General features: G+C 42.4%; 1 protein-coding gene across 1 annotated transcript; it reads right to left on the bottom strand.

Annotated features, from left to right (window-relative positions):
• Nucleotides 1-63: 63 nt before the first annotated feature.
• GPX7 (glutathione peroxidase 7) lies at nucleotides 64-19842 on the bottom strand. The gene is made up of 3 exons (XM_005284814.4): nucleotides 19552-19842; nucleotides 5122-5383; nucleotides 64-1908 (listed from the first exon to the last, which is right to left on the bottom strand). Exons 1-3 carry the CDS (start codon nucleotides 19786-19788, stop codon nucleotides 1745-1747), a joined length of 663 nt encoding a protein of 220 aa, XP_005284871.3. The 5' UTR covers nucleotides 19789-19842; the 3' UTR covers nucleotides 64-1744.
• Nucleotides 19843-22054: the final 2212 nt, after the last annotated feature.

Here is a 22054-nt window from a genome sequence, read left to right as displayed (position 1 = left end):
CTGGCACAGATTATCTCTAATCCTCCCCACCCCCACCACCACACACATCACTACCACAACCACTTGCCAAGAGTACCAGGTACATTTATTTATTTATTTATTTTGTGTATGCAACCGGGTACATTGAGAACATGTTTCTATATTTATATGGCTATTCTCTGCTTCCCAGGTTCCATAGGGGACCTGGGGAAGCAGATCAAACATTAGAGTAACCCCCAAGGCTGCTCTAAATTACACCAGCACTCAGGCAGGGCCAAACTATTATTATTAGCCATGTATTTTTAGAACGGGTAACTACGGTTTTGAAAGGTTCAGTAACTTGGCTTGGAACCACTGTGCCCTAGTGAAGTAAGCATTAGTGCCATAAGTATGTGGATTCTAGTCCTTTGTCTGACAAGTATCTAACTCTCTGAGCAGTTTTCACTACTATTTGGAATGAAGGAGGTAGCCTGTGCTAGGCATGTTTGGCTAACTTAGCTATATGGTAAATGTGTGTGTCTTTGTCAGGTGTGCTTTGAATGAGGCAGGGCTCTGCAGAAGCCATTAAACTTGGACAGCACCACTCATTCCTTTAATTTAATAATCTGTCCAATCCCATTTATTTAAAAGTTTAAAAATGCTGTCTTTCATTTGGCTACATTTAAAAAATAATTAAAGTTGCTGGGTGATAGAGGACTTGGCTATCACATCATTTATCAAAACGAAGCACTTAAAAGTGAATAATCAAAGACATAATTAATCTTATATTGCCCACACAATAAACCCATTATTCATATGGTGCAAGCAGATTTCAAAACCATCTTCACTCAACCACAACCACCTCAACTCTGACTCAAAATGAGTATTGTTCTTTCTCCCAAAACGTCAAAATATGAAGCACAATACAAAAACTTTTTGAAAAAAGAAACCTAACAATAGGGGTAGATTCTCAGCTGGGATAAATCAGCTTAACTCATTGATTTTAATGGTGCTACATTGATTTACCCAGAGGAGAATCTGGCCCTATAGATGTTCAAATTAATTACACAGACTGTACTAATGTCACTCAGCAACCTTTTTTTAAACAAAGAATTTAAAGACAGTTCACACAACTTATGGAGAATCTTTTTGTAGGAAATTTTGTCTTTTATTTCAGTTCTATAGATGAGACCTCCCCATGCCCTTCTCTCCCAGTTACCCATAACACAAATAGAGAGAAAGTGAAGTGTCTGTCCTTTATAACTAAGCAGACACATATCATTATAAGTGTGTCTGCTTTGAGGAAACCTATTTTTGCCAGCCCCTTATAACTGTGTCCACACTACGCCAAGTGCACTCTTCTACTTTGGGTTGCATTTTTAAATGAAATTCATGGTCAAAATCTTGACAAATGAATTGCAGTTGCTAGTAAGGTCTCTCTAAGGAAATTCTAGCTGAACTGAGCCTGGCTGCCAAAAAAATCCTAACTGGCTCTTCATAATATCATCAACAATTGATGATTTGAGATAGTAAGATAAACAAATGATTTTCTTTCCAAGAAGGCACAAATTCAATTCAATCACTTTAGAACGATAGCACAAGCCTAAGTTAAATCACCTTTTACCACATTCAGTTATTGTTTCCTGTATTCTTAGAATGATGGGAAAAACTTCAATTAGTCATAATGATTTCCTGTCCCTCTATTTCCTCTTTTGGAATGTGAACAGTCAAACTGCAGTCCTAATTATCAATCAAGGTATAATAGACATGATGGGACTTTTGAAAGTCACAGTTCATCCTTCTGGTTCAGGATGATTTTCCTCAAAAGTTCAGTGATGTAAGGTTTTATTTCTTCAATAGTGACAGTTGAGTCCCAAGCCTTTACTACTTTCCCATTAGGGGCTACCAGGTACTTCCAGAAGTTCCAGGTTGGTTCTTCTCCTGTGGATTCTGTGAAGGAAAAGAAAATACAAACAGAAGAGAAAACCACATGAACCAGTTCCTCATATTTGAGTATGATGATGTGTTGATTAGCATCTTAAGGAAAGAAAGTACATAAAATCAAGGGGAAAACATTAGGTTGAATATCAGGAGGGATTTCCTGACAGGAAGATATATTAGACTGTCGAATACTCTACCACGGGAACTAGTAGAAGCTCAATCACTTAAGGCATATAGACAGGAGAAAGTACCAGAAAATATACTATTTGGAACAATCATGCACTGGCAGGGAGATGGACTTAGGAACAGCCATATTAGAGCAGACTAATGGCTTATCTAGTCCAGTAGGCTATCTCTGATAGTAGCCATTATCAGATGCTTCAGAGGAATGTTTCAAGAAACTCCGCAGTAGGAAATAATGGAATAACCTACCCCCTAGGAGAAGTTTCTTCCTAACCCTCATTAGTTAGAGGTTGGGTTATTCTCTGAATAACCTCTATGATTTTATTATATTAAATGGAAAAGTTCAGGAATGCATTTTAGAATAAGGGCAGGAGTTTCTGCCCATAAATGTGAGGTCATAAGATAGGAGCACAGAACGTGCAGGTCCAGAGCTATACATGCTTCATCTGGGACAAGGTTACATCTCTTGCCACTTCTGGGCCAAACCCCCATGTGGAATCAGACAAATTGCCAAGGTGCATGTGACAGGGTGTACCAGGCCCTCTGAGCCCCCTGCTGGAGGCCTCATGGTCCTTCCACACCCTGCCCTAGAAAAGGAGCAGCGAAGGTGAGACCTCCAGGTCTGCCTAGAAAGGCTGCAGGGAAGCAGCCAATCAGAACACAGCAAGCTCAGATAAAAGGAGCTGCAGGGGCTGCGTGCAGTGCTGTCCCTAACTGGGACCAGAGGAATAAGGGAGGGTGTGCCTTACTAGAGCTCAAGAGAGAGACAGAAGATGGGTTCTGGTGGACATGGCATTTAGTGAGGCAGGAGAAGTGTAGAAAACTTCAGCCCTGAGGTAAAGGTGAAGAGGAAGGGGCTATGTGTGAAGCAGCCTAGAGAATAGCAGCAGCAACTATTAAAGGAAGCAGTGTGTAGCTGCTATTTGTAGGGTCCCTGGGTTGGGACCTAGACAGTGGACAGGCCTGGATTCTGCCACTGGCAAAGTGGCCAATACCCTGAGAAGGGGGCTTGTTTTGTTTAGTAGCCCAAGCCCAGGGATGGAACTTAAAGGACTCAAGGATGGGGCTGAAGACCCTGAAGAGGGCCAACCATTTGTTGAACTTTGTTATTCCCTGTCCCCTGGAAGGGAGCTGAACTTGAAGGAGTGACCCAGCTGGGGCAATAAGAACTCTTATGGCAAAGAGTCTCCAGGGAAAAAGCCCTGGAGGCACTGCTCTAGACCAGGACAGGCACGGTCTTAAAGCCAGCCCAGAAGGGGCTGAGGACTGAGCATAGAGACATGGCTAAAGATTTTAACAAGGGCACAGGGACAGGCCCTGTTTGGACCTCTTACCCTGGAAGGGATTTGTTCATGCACATTGACTGTGTGATTTGGCCAGAGAGCTGGACCAGTAAAGACCCACCTGGTGAGATGAACAGCTGAAAAGGGAGCAGAGAGAAAGTGCAGGTTCATACACAACCAACAGGAGGCACTAATGAGAGGTGAGTGTTTCCTGTCACAGTACACTGCCAGGCTTATGCTGGTGACTGTCCTTTCACATTACAGTGGTGACTGTACCACCTCTAACAGCCTCATGCTGCATGTGGAGCATTGGGGAAGGATGGGATTTGAGGGGGCTACTTAGGATCTGGGATAAAAATCTGTCTGGGGATTGGTCCTGCTTTGAGGGGTTGGACTAGATGACCTCCTGAGGTCCCTTCCAACCTTGATATTCTATGATCTGCAGGAATATCAGCTCTGGAACACTGCATGTGGCAGCCAAAAGTAGTACAAAGAACTCTGCTGTAAATCCATGGGAGAGTGTGGGAGGAACACTGTTCCTGGGTAGAGGAGGTGAGACTCAATGTGCGGTCATGTGGTGGTGGGTTTGATTAGATTTGTCTCACTTCCTAAAAAATTCCCTGAATGTTGGCTGAAGAGTCTGATTTCAGTTCAGTATTTGAATGGTGTTTGGCGCATTCAACCAATGCAGAAAAATATAGTGCTTGGATAAGAAGAACCTGCTTTATTGAAAAAAGAAGAACAGGAGGACTTGTGGCACCTTAGAGACTAACAAATTTATTAGAGCATAAGCTTTCGTGGACTACAGCCCACTTCTTCGGATGCATATAGAATGGAACATATATTGAGGAGATATATATACACACACATACAGAGAGCATAAACAGGTGGGAGTTGTCTTACCACCTCTGAGACAACTCCCACCTGTTTATGCTCTCTGTATGTGTGTATATATATCTCCTCAATATATGTTCCATTCTATATGCATCCGAAGAAGTGGGCTGTAGTCCACGAAAGCTTATGCTCTAATAAATTTGTTAGTCTCTAAGGTGCCACAAGTCCTCCTGTTCTTCTTTTTGCGGATACAGACTAACACGGCTGCTACTCTGAAACCCTGCTTTATTGAAAGCTTCTTAGCTGTCTGCCAGGAACCAACAAAAACTCCCAAGGACTCCTATCCTAGCATGCATTGGCTCTTGTACAAATAGCTGGATGGGTTCTACAGTTTGGTTGTTCCATTTTCCTTGTGAGGAACATGGAAGAAATTTCTTCCAGGAAATCACTATCAGCACCTGGTTGCACTGTTTTGTGAGTGAATGCAAAGCTTGTGAAAGTGAGGGGTTCAGATGGATACTGAGGACATTTTGCCTCCTCTCACCCTACAGATCTGCTAATGCATGTCATAAAATCTGACCTGTGGCAGCCCCAGATGTTTCATGACATGGATTCTCTGGAGAAATGGTTGCTAAGTGGAGAAAACCAGGCACAGCTGCCCATGTTCATGACCCTGTGATCAGGTACAGAGGGAATGTTTTACACTCCCACGTACACCGAATTTGAATTTCTAGACATTCTGAATCTGTATTTGGATAGGCATTAGATATTCTTTCACATAGGGTTATTTTAATAAACATGTATCAGGCACATTTGCTATCATGAACACTATAAATAATCCTTATAAAAGTCTTGCCAGATCAGATTAATTCAATGCCAGCAACTTACCTCCTTAGATATAGCTGCTCTAGATATTACTTACCAATTAAATATTTGAAGGCAGCATTAGCACCAGCACCTGTGACTGCAATTTTGCTGAACATAGGAAAGGAGGCACCATAAGTCTTTCGGGCAAAGCTCTCAATTTCTTTGTTACTGTCTGGCTCTTGCTGCCCAAATTGATTACATGGGAATGCTAGCACATTAAAATGATGTGAGCCAAGGTCTCTCTGTAACTGTTGTAGAGCTTTGTAGTGGCTATCTGTAAATCCGCACTCACTTGCAACATTGACGACAAGAGATACCTAAACACAAGAGATTAAAAACACACTGCATATCTGTTTGACATAAGCTTCCACCAAGGACGCTTGACTGCAGATCATTCTCAGCAGAATAAAAATATCCATGTTGAGAATCTTCAATGGACTGGGATTGAGCATCTTGCTACTGTTTGACAATGTTTCAAATTCTTTTGATTATTTAGGGAGACTTAGTTTTTAAATATTCACTTTATTGAAGTTAGAAGTAGCATCCATGCTGATATAATTCATCCTAAATTCCTTGGGTGTTTTCATTCTGTTTTCAGAAAAACCAGCATCTCCTCTGTCCTGTCTCCTTGGCATTTTCTAAACATTCACTATAGTATAAACAATCCAGCACATGTAAAGAAATGACTGTTCAGATGAGGTTTGGTGCATATTAATTATTGTAGGTCTTTCAAATGTTTTTAAATGTGCAACAACTTCCCTCTCAGCATTGACCCTGAATCAACTGATGCACTTACCACTGTCAATATAGATTGATAATCTTAAGGGTAAAGGGGCCATTGTGGTGACGTCGCTTGAACAACATAACATGAGACATAAACTTCACTCAGTGATTACTGCATCAAGCCCACTAACTTGTGGTTGAACTATCTTTCAGAAAGCCATCCAGTCTCAATTAAAGACTCCAAGTGGTGGTGAATTTACCACTTCCCTTGGGAAGCTATCCCAATAGTCAACCTTAAAAATGTGCATCTTTTTTCCAGTTGGAATTTTTCTAACTTCATCTTCCATCATCTTTGAGCTTCTAGACTATTTGATTACACACAATGAAATTGTTATAAATGTACATTCCATGGGCCACATCACTTCTCCCATGTGCCATTGCCTTTGGAGCCTCTGCTGTTGGGCGGGTGTGCAGCATAGCAGGGCTTCACTTGAACAATAGCACAGCTTCAAGTTGTAATCCTTGTTAAGCAGATTCTGCAAATGATCCATGGGGGAGACCTTTCCCAGGCCTGATGTATCTTACACAGTGCTTTATAGACAGATTGCTAACATCAGGAAGTACCCTCCACAGAGTCTGGAGGCATAGCAAGATCATGCTGCCTGTCCCCAAACCTCAGTAGAGCCACATACCAATGTTGCACCTGCAGGAGTGAGGAGGGGAGAAATGAGGCCATGGAGGGAGAGGGGGAGAAGGGGGGGGGGAGGGGGAAGTCCTGGCCCAGTGAAATGAAGCTCTTACACTCTTTTTACATGTTTGAATAAGAAAGTTTGATCCTGCTCCAATTGACATGAACAGGAGTTTCACCATTGACTGCCCTGGTTTGGGATTGGGGTTCAAAGTTAGGACTTGTGGAGCCAAAGAGCCAGTCAGTCTTGTTGTAAGTTGGTGTAAACAGATCTAACTCTGCTGAAATCAGCTGAGTCACACGTTTCCACCAACTATGGCCACATCTGCCCATGGAGCTAAATTCTATTCTTAATCCCACTGATTTCCATGGGGCTGCTGAGAGCAGAATTTGTCCATGTGTTTCTTTCCTGATCTGTATTTGAACTCAGACTTCAAGTACCTTTTGTTAAATTATTTGAGTTCACAAAACAGCCCTAAAATTCCAAATCATAGTGGAAGTTCTTATTAATGCAGACTCCAAGTGTGCTTTGAAGATTTTTTTTTTAATATTTAATCCTTACTCTAAAATCTCCTAAACATTTTATATTCTTTCAGCTGCTGCAAGGGAGAACTACAACTCACGCTGACTAAAATAACCCTCCTCTTGTTTTCTTTGGAGGCAATTAAAGCCAATTGCTATAGACCTTTCAGATGTTCTATTAGTAACAACACTCTGCACTTATGCAGTGCTGCTTGTTATCTGCATAATGCTACAAACTTTCACTTTAAATAGCACTTTATAAGTGTTAACCAATTAAATTCACCAGTTAAAATATTAGAAGATTTAATTCAAGTATATTGTAGAAAAGAGTTAGGATACCAGGCCAAATCTTACTAGGCTTACACCTGTGCAGCCCCACTGAACTCAATGAGGACATATAATTAATCTGCCCTGATTTATATCCTGTATCTTTGAACCAAAGAGCTCAAAGTGTTGCACAAATTAATGTACAGAGTTTCACATGACCACTGTGAGATCACAAACAGTGAGAGCTCTCCTATCAGTGTAGTTAATCCACCTCCCTGTAAGGTGGTAGTTATGTTGGCGGGAGAAGCTTCCCCCACTGACCTAGCGCTGTCCACATGTGGGTGTTAAGTCAGTATAACTACATCACTTAGGCTACATCTTCACTACCCGCCTGAATCGGCGGGTAGAAATCTCTCTCTCTGATCGAATTATGAGACGCGACAATCGATCCCCGAATCGACGCTTGTACTCCATCAGCGCAGGTAGGAGTAAGCGCTGTCGACGGGGGCCGCGGAGGTCGATTTGCCGCCATCCTCACAGCGGGGTAAGTCGGCTCGGATACATCTAATTCAGCTACGCTATTTGCATAGCTGAATTTGAGCATCTTAAATCGACACACACCCTGTAGTGAGGACGTAGCCTCAGGGTGTGGGTTTGTCACACTCCCGAGTGACCTAGTTATACTGATATAGGGATATATTGTAGTATAGACCAGACACCGTTAATTGACCTGACCAAGCTCATATAGCAAGTGAGTAGCAGAGTTGGAAATAGAACCCAAGAATCCTGACTCCGGGTTTTGTGCTCTTACCAATAGAATATTCATTAGACAAGCTTTGAGTTCTATTATTACATATGTACATGCATACAATGTGTTTATTTTAGTATATAAACTCATACACTATATATTTTGATGGTACTTCACAGAACAAAGATTCCATGCCTAGAAAAGCCTATAATCTAAATAAAGAGCAAGGTGTAAAGGGGTAGGATGGAAGTGAGGATGGTAAGGTTATGCAGTTATGTGAGAGGGTAACATTAGTGATTATAATTTAAGTTTAATACTAATAGTTTTCATTAGAGCTAGAGTTCTAAAAGGCATGACACACAGTAGAATGGTGTAGGAATGCTATGATTTGTATCAGCAATGACTACTATTCTGAGCCCTACTGCTTAGTGATATGTTGGCACAGCACACAAGAGGACACAGTCTCATGCACCCTGAATATGGCATGTAGAGAGGCTTTGGTTCTCTTCCGAGGTGTTTATCACTTAAGATGGACCTGAGTTACAAAGTTGGGATCCAGTCCTGACCTTTCCTACAGTTTAGAGCTGTTTGGATTCAGGCCTATCGCTGCATAAGCTCTTTAGGACAGGGACTGTCTTTTTGTTCAGTTTGTACAGAACCTAGCACAATGAGGTCCTGATCCATGGCTTGGACTACTAGGCCATACAAATAATGGCTTGTTTAATCAATCATCCCCCATAGACTGAAGAAACTGCTAGATTGCTTTAAGGGCAGTCCCCGCCCCCCCCCCCATCCCAACAATCCTCCTCCTATTAAAATCTTAGTGGTCGTCATCACTGAGGATAAGAAAGGCCAAACAAGGCATCCTTCAGAACCTATCGACGTTATCCCTTAATTGTCCCTGAGAGATGGCAGGCAGCAGGGAAGTTTGTTACTTAGCAGGTCTAGCATGACACTATAGACTTGATAAGGATCATGCCTAGAGTCAGGGAAGACTAGGAGCTCTCTAGTCAGAAAAGGAAACAAGTGGAGTGTAATGAGGAAAGACCAGAAGAAACTAGACTTCTCCTATACACAATGGGGGCAGTCAGTGCACAACTGAAAGGATAATTGGTTCCACAGGATTTTATTTGTGAAAGGCCTCCTTCCAGCATCTGTTAGAACTGGTCAAAAGGTTTTGGGTGTTTGTGTTTTTGAAGGTTTTCTATTAAAAAGACACAATTTTCTCAACTTTATCCCCTATTTTTTGACCATTTCCATTCAGTTCATGTTTCTATTTTAAACCTTTATTTTCAAACCATGAAGAATGGCTTTTCAGAAACATCTGGTAGCTGTAGCTTTAGCCAGGGAGCAAATGTGCTGGTATTGCTTATTGGGGTGGGGTGGGGGATTGTTTCTTACTTCTTTTATGAAGAAAGATAGTTTCATCCTTTCTAGAGAGGGCTGGGAGTTGGAACTGGATGGCTCAGGGTATAAGTAATGAAATAATACACATCTAGTTATCTGAGGGTTGTCAGTTCAATTCCAGACCAAATCAATAGTAGCTATGTATTGCTATTTGGTAGCCTATATGAAATGAATTGGCAATCTCAGGCCAAATCCTAGCGGACAGGTGTCTACATGGCTTCCATCACTGGCACATCATTCTCCATGGTGCCTTTCTGAAAGAAATACCATCTCACCTCCTGCATAGCTACCACTCCCATGCTATACCTTTCTGTTGTGTGGATGAGCAGAGGGGTTCAGGGCTGTCACCCCAGCACCTTTCCTGAGCACTAAAAATTCACTCAGAGCCTTCCCTCCCCCTGCTATAAAATTCACCATGAAATATCATTGGCCAATCAATAAAGCACATCAAAATTTGGTGTAGTTGAAGGGAAAAATAAAATATGATTGCAGATTGTACAATAACTATAGTGTAACAAATTCTTAACCACCAAGAATTCGTGGGTACTGGACATTGTGGCCATTCAGAACGTCACAGCAGAACTTCACCCAAGTTCTCCTGCTCCAAAAGCATAGGCCCCATTCACTTGAGTGAGAACACCTTTAGCTGTTATAAGGTTAAGGTCTATAGCAGAGGTCCCCAAACTGTGGGGTGTGCCCTCTGGGGGAGGGAACAGAGGAATGTTTGGGGGACATGGTGGGGCCCAGGCCCACCCTCACAGGGGGTGGGGAGGGAGCCCCAGCTCTGTCCCAGCTGTGCTCCTGGTTCTGGCTCCTGCTCTGGCCTTTGCCACCGGCCACAACCCTGGCCCTCACCAAGGCCCTGCTCCCAGATGTGGCTTGAGGGGGCTGTGGTGGTGGTGGGTAGGGGTAAGGGGGGCACAAGATAAAAAGTTTGGGGACCCCGGTCTATACCCTGCAGTTGGGCAGTTGTAATTTCACCTAATAGAGGGCAATGATGCACATACACAGTATAGCTGATCACAATACAGTGTTTAAAACTGGTTTCTACATCCTCCCTTGGTTTTCTCTCAGGAAAAACAAACTCATAAAGCAAACGTTGATTTTAATAATCCTTAATGGTTTATTGTGACAACAAGGCACAATCTAGGGAATCCCTATGCACTGGCATACAAAGTATGTTCTGGTGCCATCTAGCTAACTTTCCAAGTATCAACATATAGATACAGACTGAATGAACATGGTCGTCTTGCTTTTTGATGCTCGTTTAAAAAAAAAAAAAGTATTAAAATTGTGACTGAACTCCTTAGAAGAGAATTGTATGTCTCCTGCTCTGTGGTTTTACCCACATTCTGCCATGTTTTGTGTTATGGCAGTCTCGGGTGACAACTCAGCATATGTTGCTCCATTTAAGGAGACTTTCACTGCAGATTTGACAAAACGCAAAGAAAGTACCAATATGAGATTTCTAAAGATAGTTGCAGTACTCTACCCAGGGTTTAAGAATCTGAAGTGCCTTCCAAATTCTGAGGGAGGAGGTGTGGAACCTGGTGTCAAAAGTCTTAAAAGAGCAACACTCTGATGCGGAAATTACAGAACCTGGAACCATCAAAAAAAGAAAATCAACCTTCTATTGGTGGCAGCTGACTCAGCTGATGAAAATGAATGTGTCCGTCTGCACTGCTTTGGGCAGAACCCAGCATCCGCATGGAAGCATGTCCTCTGGAGTGCTGACCAAAGCATGAAGGGGCATACGAATGTTTAGCATATTTGGCAGGTAAATAACTTGCAATGCTGGCTACAACAGTGCCATGCGAATGCCTGTTCACTTTCAGGTAACATTGTAAATAAGAAGCAGGCAGCATTATCTCTTGTAAATATAAACAAACTTGTTTTGTTCAGCCAATCACTAAGACAAGAAATAGGACTGAGTGGACTTGTAGGCTCTGAAGTTTTGCATTGTTTTTGAGTGCAGTTATGTTTAAAAAAAAAAAAAAGTGGCAGGGGACAGTGGGGAGCTCCCCTGGCCTTCCCTCTCCCTAGGAGCTGCAGGGACATGCAGAACCTGGTAGGGAGCCAGCCAGCCCCACCAACCCTTCCTCCCCCCCAGCACCAGCGGGAGTCCTGAGCTGCCCCCACCCCACAGAGCACCTGTGGGGGTCCTGGCCCAAGTTTTAGTTAGGGGTATATAATACAATTCATGGACAGGTCACAGGCCGTGAATTTTTGTTTGCTGCCTGTGACCTGTCCATGACTCTTTTACTAAAAATACCTGTGACTAAAATGTAGCCTCAATCATGATTAATTTTTTTGATTGACAGTCCTAAAATCGAACACCAATTGAAAGTTTAATTATGCCTGAGTAACTTATTCTTACCAACCATTATTAACAATAGTTTACATTGATTACAACAAAGACCAAATTTTGTTATGATCCTGATTCTTTGCACTTGCATACAGTTCCTTTCATGGGTGGCAGGTGAGCCCCCCTTGAGGAGGCTAGCCCGAAGTCCTCTCCCCTGCCCCCCTGCTAGCTGGCCTAAGCACTGGGCCCCTGGCCTTCGATACCCACAGCCCATGGTTCCTTTCATAGAAGGATATAAAAGCACTTTATGATCATGATTTCAGCCTCACAACAAGCCTGTAATACAGGTAAGTGTTCATTGGTAATCCCTACTACTGGAATCAAAATACAATAGGCATATATGACTTCTATATTTATGGGGGTGGCTCCAGTCAGGCCAACAGGGCCATGTGTGTGTGGGCAAATTCCGTGCCTGCCCACAGGAGTGCTGTTTCAGATTGTGGTTGTTTTTTTTTGGCGGGGGAGGGGAACTTAAGCAACTGAAAACCCTAGTGTGTGGGGGGGAGAGGGTTTGCAGATAACTTAGAAATTATCTGACCGGAGCATTGTATCTAATTTCTATATCAAGAAAGAAAATTAAATATTAAACCCATTCAGCTCTAATACTAACATGTTCTGACATTGGCAAGTCACTTAAGTGACACTGGTTAGGGTTAAAATTGTTTTAAAAGCGTATTCTTACTCAGATACTCTTACTGAAGTCAGACGTGACCATTATGATCATCTAGTCTGACCTCCTGCACCTTGCAGGCCACAGAACCTCACCCACCCACTCCTATAATAGACCCCTAAGCTCTTGCTGAGTTACTGAAATCCTCAAATCATGGTTTAAAGACTGCAAGTTACAGAGAATTCACCATTTACACTAGTTAAATCCTGCATGTTATAACATCCTGCAGAGGAAGGCAAAAAAAACCCACCCAAGGTCTGTGCCAATCTGACCTGGGGGTAAATTCCTTCCCAACCGCAAATATGGTGATCAGTTAGACCCTGAGCAAGTGGGCAAGACCCACCGGAAAGAATTCTCTGTAGTAACTCAGAGCCCTCCCTAGCTACTGTCCTGTCCTAGCCATTGGGGATTTTTGCTTCAGGCAGTCAATGATGGGCCACACACTGTTGTAGGTAGTCCTGTCATACCATCCCCTCTACAAACTTATCAAGCTCAGTCTTGAAGCCAGTTAGGTTTTTTGCCCCCACTGCTCCTCTTGGGAGGCTGCTCCAGAACTTCACTCCTCTGATGGCTTGAAACTTTCACCTAATTTCAAACACAAATTTGTTGATGGCCAGTTTATAGCCATTTATTCTGGGGTCCACATTGGTGCTTAATTTAAATAACTCCCCTCCCTCCATGGTATTTATCCCTCTGATGTATTTATAGAGAGCAATCATCTCCCCTTAGCCTTCTTTTGGTTAGACTAAACAAGCCAAGCTCTTTCAGTCTTCTCTCATAAGGTAGGTTTTCCATTCCTCAGATCATCCTAGTAGCCCTTCTCTCCACCTGTTCCAGTTTGAATTCATCTTTCTTAAACCTGGGAGACCAGAACTGCATGCAGTATTCCAGATGTGGTATCACCAGTGCCTTGTATAATGGTACTAACACTGCCCTGTCTCTACTGGAAATATCTGACCTGATGCACCCCAAGATCAAGTTAGCCTTTTTCACAGCCGCATCACATTGATAGCTCATAGTCATCCTGTGATCAACCAATGCACCCAGGACTTTCTCCTCCTCCATTACTTCCAACTGAGAAGTCCCCAGCTTATAGCAAAAATTCTTGTTGTTAGTCCCTAAATGCCATGACTTTGCACTATTAAATTTCATCCCATTTCTATTACTCTAGTTTACAAGGTCATCCAGATCTTCTTGTATGATATTCTAGTCCTCCTCCATATTGACAATACTCCCAACTTTGTGTCATCTGCAAATTTTATTAGCAAGCGCCCACTTTTTGTGCCAAGGTCAGTAATAAAAATGTTAAATGAGATTGGTTCCAAGACGGATCCCTGAGGAACTCCACTAGTAACCTCCCTCCAGCCTGACAGTTCACCTTTCAGTATGACCTGTTGCAGTCTCCCCTTTAATCAGTTCCTTACCCACTTTTCAGTTCTCATATTAATCCCCATCTTTCCCAGTTTAACTAATAATTTCTCATATGGAACTGTATCAAATGCCTTACTGACTGATTAGATCTACTACATTTCTTTTGTCTAAAAATCAGTTATCTTCTCAAAGAAAGATATTAATAACTTTGTTACTACTTTTTGAATACAACAATTGTAGAAAAATCTACAATTACTTTTTGTAGTTCACAAACCTTGGAAGAGATCATTTAACTTTAGGAAACATCCTAGCAGCCCTTTCTTATCTTAATCGCCTGTTAATCACTCTGTTAATAAACAAAATTCTGACTCCCTGCCTCAGGGGCGCAAGCGGGGAGCAGTCTCCTGTCTCCTCTGTAGAACTCTTTATATTGAACACAATATATTCTATTGTATTGAACACTAAACTGCCTGCGTCTTGCAGTTTGCAATGCCCCACCCAAAATCTGCCCGAGGTTGATAAACAATTTGTTCCAGGTGGCTACAAAGGAATAAGCATTGGCCTGCTAAACCCAGGGTTGTGAGTTCAATCCTTGAGGGGGCCACTTAGGGATCTGGGGCAAAATCAGTACTTGGTCCGGCTAGTGAAGGCAGGGGGCTGGACTCTATGACCTTTAAGGTCCCTTCCAGCTCTAGGAGATGGGATATCTTCCCCCCCCCCCAAAAAAAGTATAGAATTCTATGGGTATGTGAAGAAATGTGAAAGATGACCTGCAAAGAAAAAATGCGTGTAATTTTTGCTTGATTATAATATACAGTATTTGTAAAGAAGGCCTGAAAGAATTTTGTCAATACAAACATGATTTTTTTCAACATCTATTTAATTTCAATGACTTAACATCTTGGAGAAAGAAGTGTTTGCTAGCACAATTCCTTCAAATAACATGAGTGCTCACAATGCACATTTTGAGACCTTCCAGAGGGCCTCCCACAAAAGTAGGATTTTGAGATTTGAGGAAATAATAAAGCAGACAAAACAAAATTTAAAAATAGAAACCCTTTCATGCCTTTTTTAAAACATCATAAAGTAGCAAAAAAGGCACAAATCTAGTTTTTAAAAAATTGTTAGCAGGTCATCTTTAAGTGGTTCTATCCTGCATTACAGAAGATTAAATGAGTTGATCTGTTTGCAGTGTGTTTAAAATTCTTTATAAAAAAGTCACTTGCTTTGTCTCATTTGGGCACTAACATTTTAATTATTTAAGCCATTAATATTTAGTAAAACATGTGAGCTTAATATAGTCTTCCTTTTCTCTTACCCTGTCCTGGAACTTTGAATGTGAGTCAAGTGCACCATCTAGTGTACAGTGCAAACAATTAATCCTTGACTTTTCCAAAAATATTTTCATAAAGCTGTAACATGCATTAGCCTTTGTTGGCCCTTACAATACTAGACTTTCCTTCTTTTACTTAGAAAATCCAAGCAGTCTAATCTTAAATTCAAAATTGGAAAAAAATATTACATACTGGTGTAAGTCATTTACACAGTATGGCTCTCTAGTGGATGGACCACAGAGAGGTTTATTAATTTACTATTGGCTTCAAGTTAACAGATGTGGAATTTTTAGCTGAGGCAGCAGAGCCTTGTATAAATCACAGGTCTTGGGTTATATACCCAACAATGACCTATCCAGAAACATCAAATTACACTGGTTTGCAGAATCATTATCCAAAAAATCCAGTGCTTTGTAATTAAATGTTTACTTTTTCTATACCTAATACTAAATTCTCAGATTACAGAGAGATCTGATTCATGCAGAACACCTAATGTTACCCCCAGCAGTAGAATACTTTGCATTTGTATAATGCCTTTCATTCACGATTCTCAAAACATGTTACTAACATTAATTAGTTAGCTAAGTGTACTATGGTGAGGCTTATGTACAATAGGTAGGTAAGTGCTATTATACCTAGATGTGTCTATTGAGGCTAAAACTACACAGCAGAGAAGTGGAAGAGAGGGGACCAGAACCAAGAAGTGCTGACTCCTACATATGTGCAGTAGCGATTAAAGTGAGTACAGTGACAATGAGACCAATAAAACCTTTAAAATAAAATGAGCTTTCCTTGTTTACCTCAAGATACAAATTTCCTTATTTTCTGATAGCTCTTTATGATTGGCTCACTGCACTTCATATCTAATGTAGGTAGATCATATAATACAACGGTTTTATCCTAGAACTGAAGAAGAGCTCTGTGAAAGTTCACAATAGAGTTAACAATTTAAGGAAGGGTAGAAGGGAGTACAGCAAATTAGAGATAATGGATTTCAGGAAGGTGGATTTTGGTAAGCTCAGAGAGCTGATAGGTAAGGTCCCATGGGAATCAAGACTGAGGGGAAAAACAACTGAGGAGAGTTGGCAGTATTTCAAAGGGACACTACTAAGTGCCCAAAAGCAAGCTATTCCGCTGGGTAGGAAAGATAGAAAATGTGGCAAAAGATGAGCTTGGCTTAATCACAAGATCTTGCATGATCTAAAAAGGAGTCATATAAAAATGGAAACTAGGACAAATCACAAAGGATGAATATAGGCAAACAACACAGGAATGCAGGGGCAAGATTAGAAAGGCAAAGGCACAAAATGAGCTAGCTAAAGGAATAAAGGGAAACAAGACTTCACAGTTTATGGTGCAACAGACTCTAACCATGGAATCATTATCTACCTCTGAAAGAGGATGCATATGGATGTGACACTAATGCTCAGCCCCAGCACGGAGGATGGGAGATAAGGGAGATTTTATTGTTTTAATCTCATTTAAATATTCACATATGAGTAGTCAAGTTTCAATTGGATTGAGAAGGGTGGGGTCATCACTTTCATGGCATCCTCTCCTCCTGCCCTTTTCACCCTCTCATGGATGTGAGAACCACATTGAGGAACTGGGTGGTCCTGTGCTGAGTGAGTGCTGGTCAAGGTGGGGACAGCTGAGACCAAGAAGAAAAGATGATGCGTCCCCAGTACTTCTGTGGTAAGGAGCCCTCCATTATGGGGGATCATGGGGTTGGTCATCCCTAGAGAAAGTGCTAACCACATAACTACAATAAAGCTGCAAACCCAGAGGTGGCGCAGAGGCACGAGATGTGGAAATGGGCCCTGCAGCTCATTCTGCAGTGGGGCAAATACCCTCTGTCCTTTGTGAGGAACTCCATAAAAGAGTAACCTTGGAGAGTTTTCCTCTTCAACTTCTTCCCAGGGGATTCTGGCTCTGAATTACTGAAGCTGAAGAAGGTATTTGCTCCTTTAAAAGCCAGAGCTGCAACAGGTGCCCTGCAGACAAGATGTGCTCCAGTCAGAGCATTTATTGACTCTTGACAGACCCATTGGAAGAAATTATGGGAACAAACTATTGAAGAAAAGCCAACTACTGTATAATAACAAGCAATTTGACGGTATCCCATATAGATGATCTCCATCTGGGAGAGACACCACATATATTTATACATTGTTATATATATATATTTAATGTTTGTCTAAGTGTAGTTTAATATATAATGTATTATGTTTGTACAGCATTTAGCAAGTTGTGGGTACTCTTAGAAACAAACAAATACCTGTGTATGCAATGGAGAAAATTCTCCTCTATGTTGGGGACCAACATGAGGTCTATGTACCACTTAAGCGCAGTTTGAATTGGTGGGTGGGTTGGGGGCTTTAGTCAGACTGGATCTGGGCCTCATTTAGTCTAAATCCACCAAGGAGCTTCCCTTTTGATCTTAGATATTTTTAACTTCATCTCTCATTCCTATTGGCAAAAGTACAAGGATCACATATAAGTAAGTGGCACAATGACATGGAATAGAGTATGCAAGAATGTCCTCAAGTGAGCACAATCCTTGCATGAAACCATGTGCAACTGATCATTGCATGCCCCTGCCAGGCATTTTATCTGCAAGAACAGTCTATTAAAAAATCAAACTGGAAATAAAACATACTTTGATAATCTATACTGACAGTTAAAAGGATGTGGTACATTATTTATCACTTAGACAGAAAACTCTTGATTTAAAGACTCCTTCTCAAAGAAATGCTCTCATTCAACCAGAAGATGTTACACTAGATGCAGTAATCACTAGGTGAAATCTACAGCCTGTATAATGCAGGACAGACTAGATTATCATAACAGGCCCTTCTGGCCATAAAAATTTACAAAAAAGCACTATGAAATTAGGACAATACATCTCCACTAGATGGGGCACTGGAGTGGGAGTCAGGAGACCCTGGTTCTGTTCCTGGAGTTCTAACCACTGACTTGCTTTGCTACCTTGGACTAGTCTCTAACTCTAATCTGGGACCATAAAGGTAGATTAGTATATTTGGTTTGTTCATAATAGTTTCCTTATGGAATCACTACAGGACAGAGTTAAAATGTTTGGGTACTTTCACTCTGCATTTTCATTTCTAAACATGTCTGGATTATTTTTTAAAGTTTAACTTAACTCTGAATTTTCTGGGTTTCTAATTTGCTTATTTTTGGACAATGTTCTTGTTAAATTTTTTCACCCTTAAATTACTGATATATACTCTCAACCTTAACTTCAGTTTAACAATTTTTTGTCTGGAAATTTCCTTGTTTTCTTACTTTATTAATATTTTCATAAATGAACACTAAAAAAGAAACCCAAAGAAAATGCTATCATGTGACATCTTTAATGAGTTAAAGCCCTTAACTTCAACCTTAGGTCCTCCCTGCCAATTTTAACTTTTACAGCCAAATTCACAGGTACAGTCCAGCTGCCTTGTGCCACTCCAAAGCTGGAGCACAAGTAAGCCGGAGCATACTGGCAAGTAAAGCCCGGTTTATAGTTGCTTTTCTCTCCACCATTCTAGCATGAAGAACCAACCCTGATTTGCCTCACAGTTTCTAAATGCATATGCTATTTATTAACCTTTGAATATACATAATTATGATACATTTTCTTATGACTATATCGTAATCACATTTCAAGAACTTGAGAAAATGTGTACATCTTTTGGGGAGAGAGTTTCATTTAGAACTCCCTGAGTAATATGTAAGTAACATTTAAATTAATTGTTTTTAAACAGATCTGCTGTCATGCCCCTTTCCTCACATTATCTTTAATTTCTATGATTTAATTGTAGATTAATATAATCTGCTTTGCTTATCTTCTCAGTTTCGTTTATTAATTAATTATTATGGTGCATTCCTTGACATACTGATTAAACACCATCCTCGTTTTCCCCTTTTGCTTCAAATAAAATTCAGCAAAAGTCAAGTCTTTCAAAAGGGGAAATATCTTGCAATACAGACTTTTGCTTTAAAATGACACATGCTTCCAATCCCGGATAAATGTTTTCATGATTAATAATAGACAATAACAGAGTACTATGTATAGTAAATGAACGGCAAGCAACCCCGTGTGCCACGTATACAGAGCAGCCTGCCCAAGAAACAGACTCACACACAGGGGTTAAGCAAACGTTTTATTAAAATAATGGAGAAACCTATGGAACGATATCAAAGTAAACATGCAAGCAATACGCCAGATCAGTTACACAAAATGCACAAATGAGAGACTATAAACGTGCATGCATGCAAGTTAATGTACAATCTCTGGATTCCCACTCCCTTATGCAAGCATGCAAAGATGGGCTGGTTAGTTAGTCTGCAATGAGAGCAGCTGCTCATCTCCCTGCAAACTTACCGAGCCTCTGTATTTCTCCAGAGAGACTAGCTTGCCCCTGATGTTTACCACTTTAAATGTATAAAAATCGTTCTCCTTCTGCTGCGAGGCGGCGAATGCTAAGCAAAGCAGCAATGCTACAGCAAGGAGCATGGCTAGAAGGATGAGAAAAACTCTGGAGGAGGAGGAGGAAGCCCTGTGCTCCACACTGCCCTCAGGATCTAGCATGCTGCAAGACAGCTGAGCATAGCGCTGCATAGACCACTTTCACAAATCACACAGCACGGCCGGAAAGAAAGAGCTGTTGCAAAAGGGTTTGCAACACTCGCGCTCTCAAGATTTGGTAGCGTCGCTGTTTCACACACAATGCCCGGAGAGTATGCAACTTCCAGCAATGTTTTGTTGGGGGATAAAAATATTTAATAAAAGTAGTATTGTGTGGTGTAATAAATAAGGCCAGTTGTAGGTGCATACAACTCATCTAGCATTTCCCAAAGGGAAAACGGACACTGGGTGAGGCTAGGCCTCGCCTCCCTCTCCCCCCCCTCCGCGGAGCTAACCCGAGCCCCCCCCCCCGGCTCCCCCCCCCCCACGCCATGCTGACCCCAGCCTCTCACCTGAGCCTCCCCCGCACCTGTGCAGGGCTCCCCTGAGCTGCTTGCCCCACACGCGAGCCCTTCTTCCCTCCCCGTGCGGGGCTGGCATCACCACTCCACGTTCCTCTGCACCCCACTTTTTGGCAGAACTGGTCATTTGTCCTGCATGCTCTTGACTCCTTGTGTGGGTTAAAACATCCCTCATTAGGTCTCTTTGAGCTCTGCGTTGCAGAGCAGTTTCAACAAGGAGGGGTTAACAGTCAAGCCCCTTAGTCAACCCCTAGAGTCTGGGGGCTAGCAGGGTTTTCCAGGTAAAAACGCAGGAGCTTGGGGCTGGAACTAGTAACTATGGCTTAAGCAGTGACTTTGGCGTCAGAGCCTTGAAAGAAACAGAGCAAGACACCTACTTTAGGGCCTTATAAGAGATTTCTGCTAAAGGGAGTTGCCTGTGTGCCGTTCGTTATCACCCTTGTGTAAGGGGACTGTTGCCCCCTTACTAACAGTCAGTGGGGGTGTTTCGGTTGGCTAGCTCCCAGCACTAGAAGATTGGGGAGAGGCCAATGCTCCAGGTCAGTGTCAGCCTCTGAGCCTGATTGACAGGGCGGGCAGGCTAATCCGTAAGTCAGGAGGCGGGGGGGGGGAGAGGGTCCTCCCCTGTGAGCTGGAATTGCCTGGGTCAGACGGAGTGGGGCCAAGCTAAGGAGAAAGCAGGGGCCTGAGCTGAGCTGGGGAGCAGAGCCGGGCCAGATTCAGAGGGGCCAGAAAAGGTCAGAGTTGGGAGCAGAGTCACAGAAGCAGCCCACAGAGAGAGCAGATCCTGTGCTGGGAGCAGAGCTGCAGCCACAGAGCCAGGTGTGGTGAGCAACTGGGGCCAGCCAAGGGGGGACCTTGGGCAAAGGGCCCAGTGCAGAAAGATACCCCCAGCCAATGGCCCTTGCAGGCCAGACTGGGAGGGGGATCTTAACCCAACGGGGGGCTGACACTGGGAAGAAGGGTCCCACCACCCAAAGCCTGGAGGTGTGTGGCCACCACCATTGCAAGTGTCCAACCCGCAGCATCCCTGCAGCACAGCCAGGGCCTGAGAAGGAGACTTGGGACCTACAAGGAACAGACTGTGAAGTGCCCTGATGTCCAGAGACACTGTTTGTAATGTTCCCTGCCACAGAGCAGGGTGATGCGTTTTCCTTTAACCTTTCCCATTTTTCCTTTAAATTAATTGTTAATTAAACAACTTGTATTTGCTTTAAATTGTATGAAATGATCAGTGGGTCAGGGAGGCGCCCAGTGCAGAGAGAGTACCCCGGAGTGGGGACACCCTAGCCCCTGTCCTAGGTGACCACAGCAGGGTTGGGAGTTGAGCCCCCCAAGAATCCTGGGCCCAGCCTTGTTGGGGTTATGAGGACTCTGCCAGACAGGAGAGTGGAAGGGGAGTCCTCGAGGGCAGGGAGGTCTCTGGGTAAAGGAAGTGGGAGCGAGAACTCAGATCCTTTCTCTAGCCCACTTCACTGGGGTAGTGCAGAAGCCAGGAAAGTTCCCAATAGCGGGACCATTCCCCCGCTTACACTTGTTTGAAGGAACTGGACTTGTGTATTTGTAAATAAATTACACCCAACAAATACCTGACTCCATATCAGCAATTTCTGCTCCACAAGGGAAACTGACTTGCTATGTCAGGAATTCAGCTACTCTTTGGCAAAGGGGAAAATAACATGTAGTGTTTTATAGTGAGTAAGGTAGTAGCATATGTATAGTATATTGGAAATTGATCCCTTGAATAGGAAATTAAATTTTGTAATCTAGTAATTTGTTTTCACTTTTGCATATAGTTTTGCAAATGTTAGGGGTCTACATTAAGTTTGGATAGGTAATGTAAATAGGTGAGTGGGGCAGGATTATATGGCAATGGAGAACCAGCTGAAAAATTTGTT

This window comes from Chrysemys picta, chromosome 8 (genome assembly GCF_011386835.1).
Source record: "Chrysemys picta bellii isolate R12L10 chromosome 8, ASM1138683v2, whole genome shotgun sequence".
NCBI lineage: Eukaryota > Metazoa > Chordata > Testudines > Emydidae > Chrysemys > Chrysemys picta.
The sequence above is the reverse complement of the archived record's forward strand: the minus strand, read 5'-3'. Positions and strand labels throughout refer to the sequence as shown.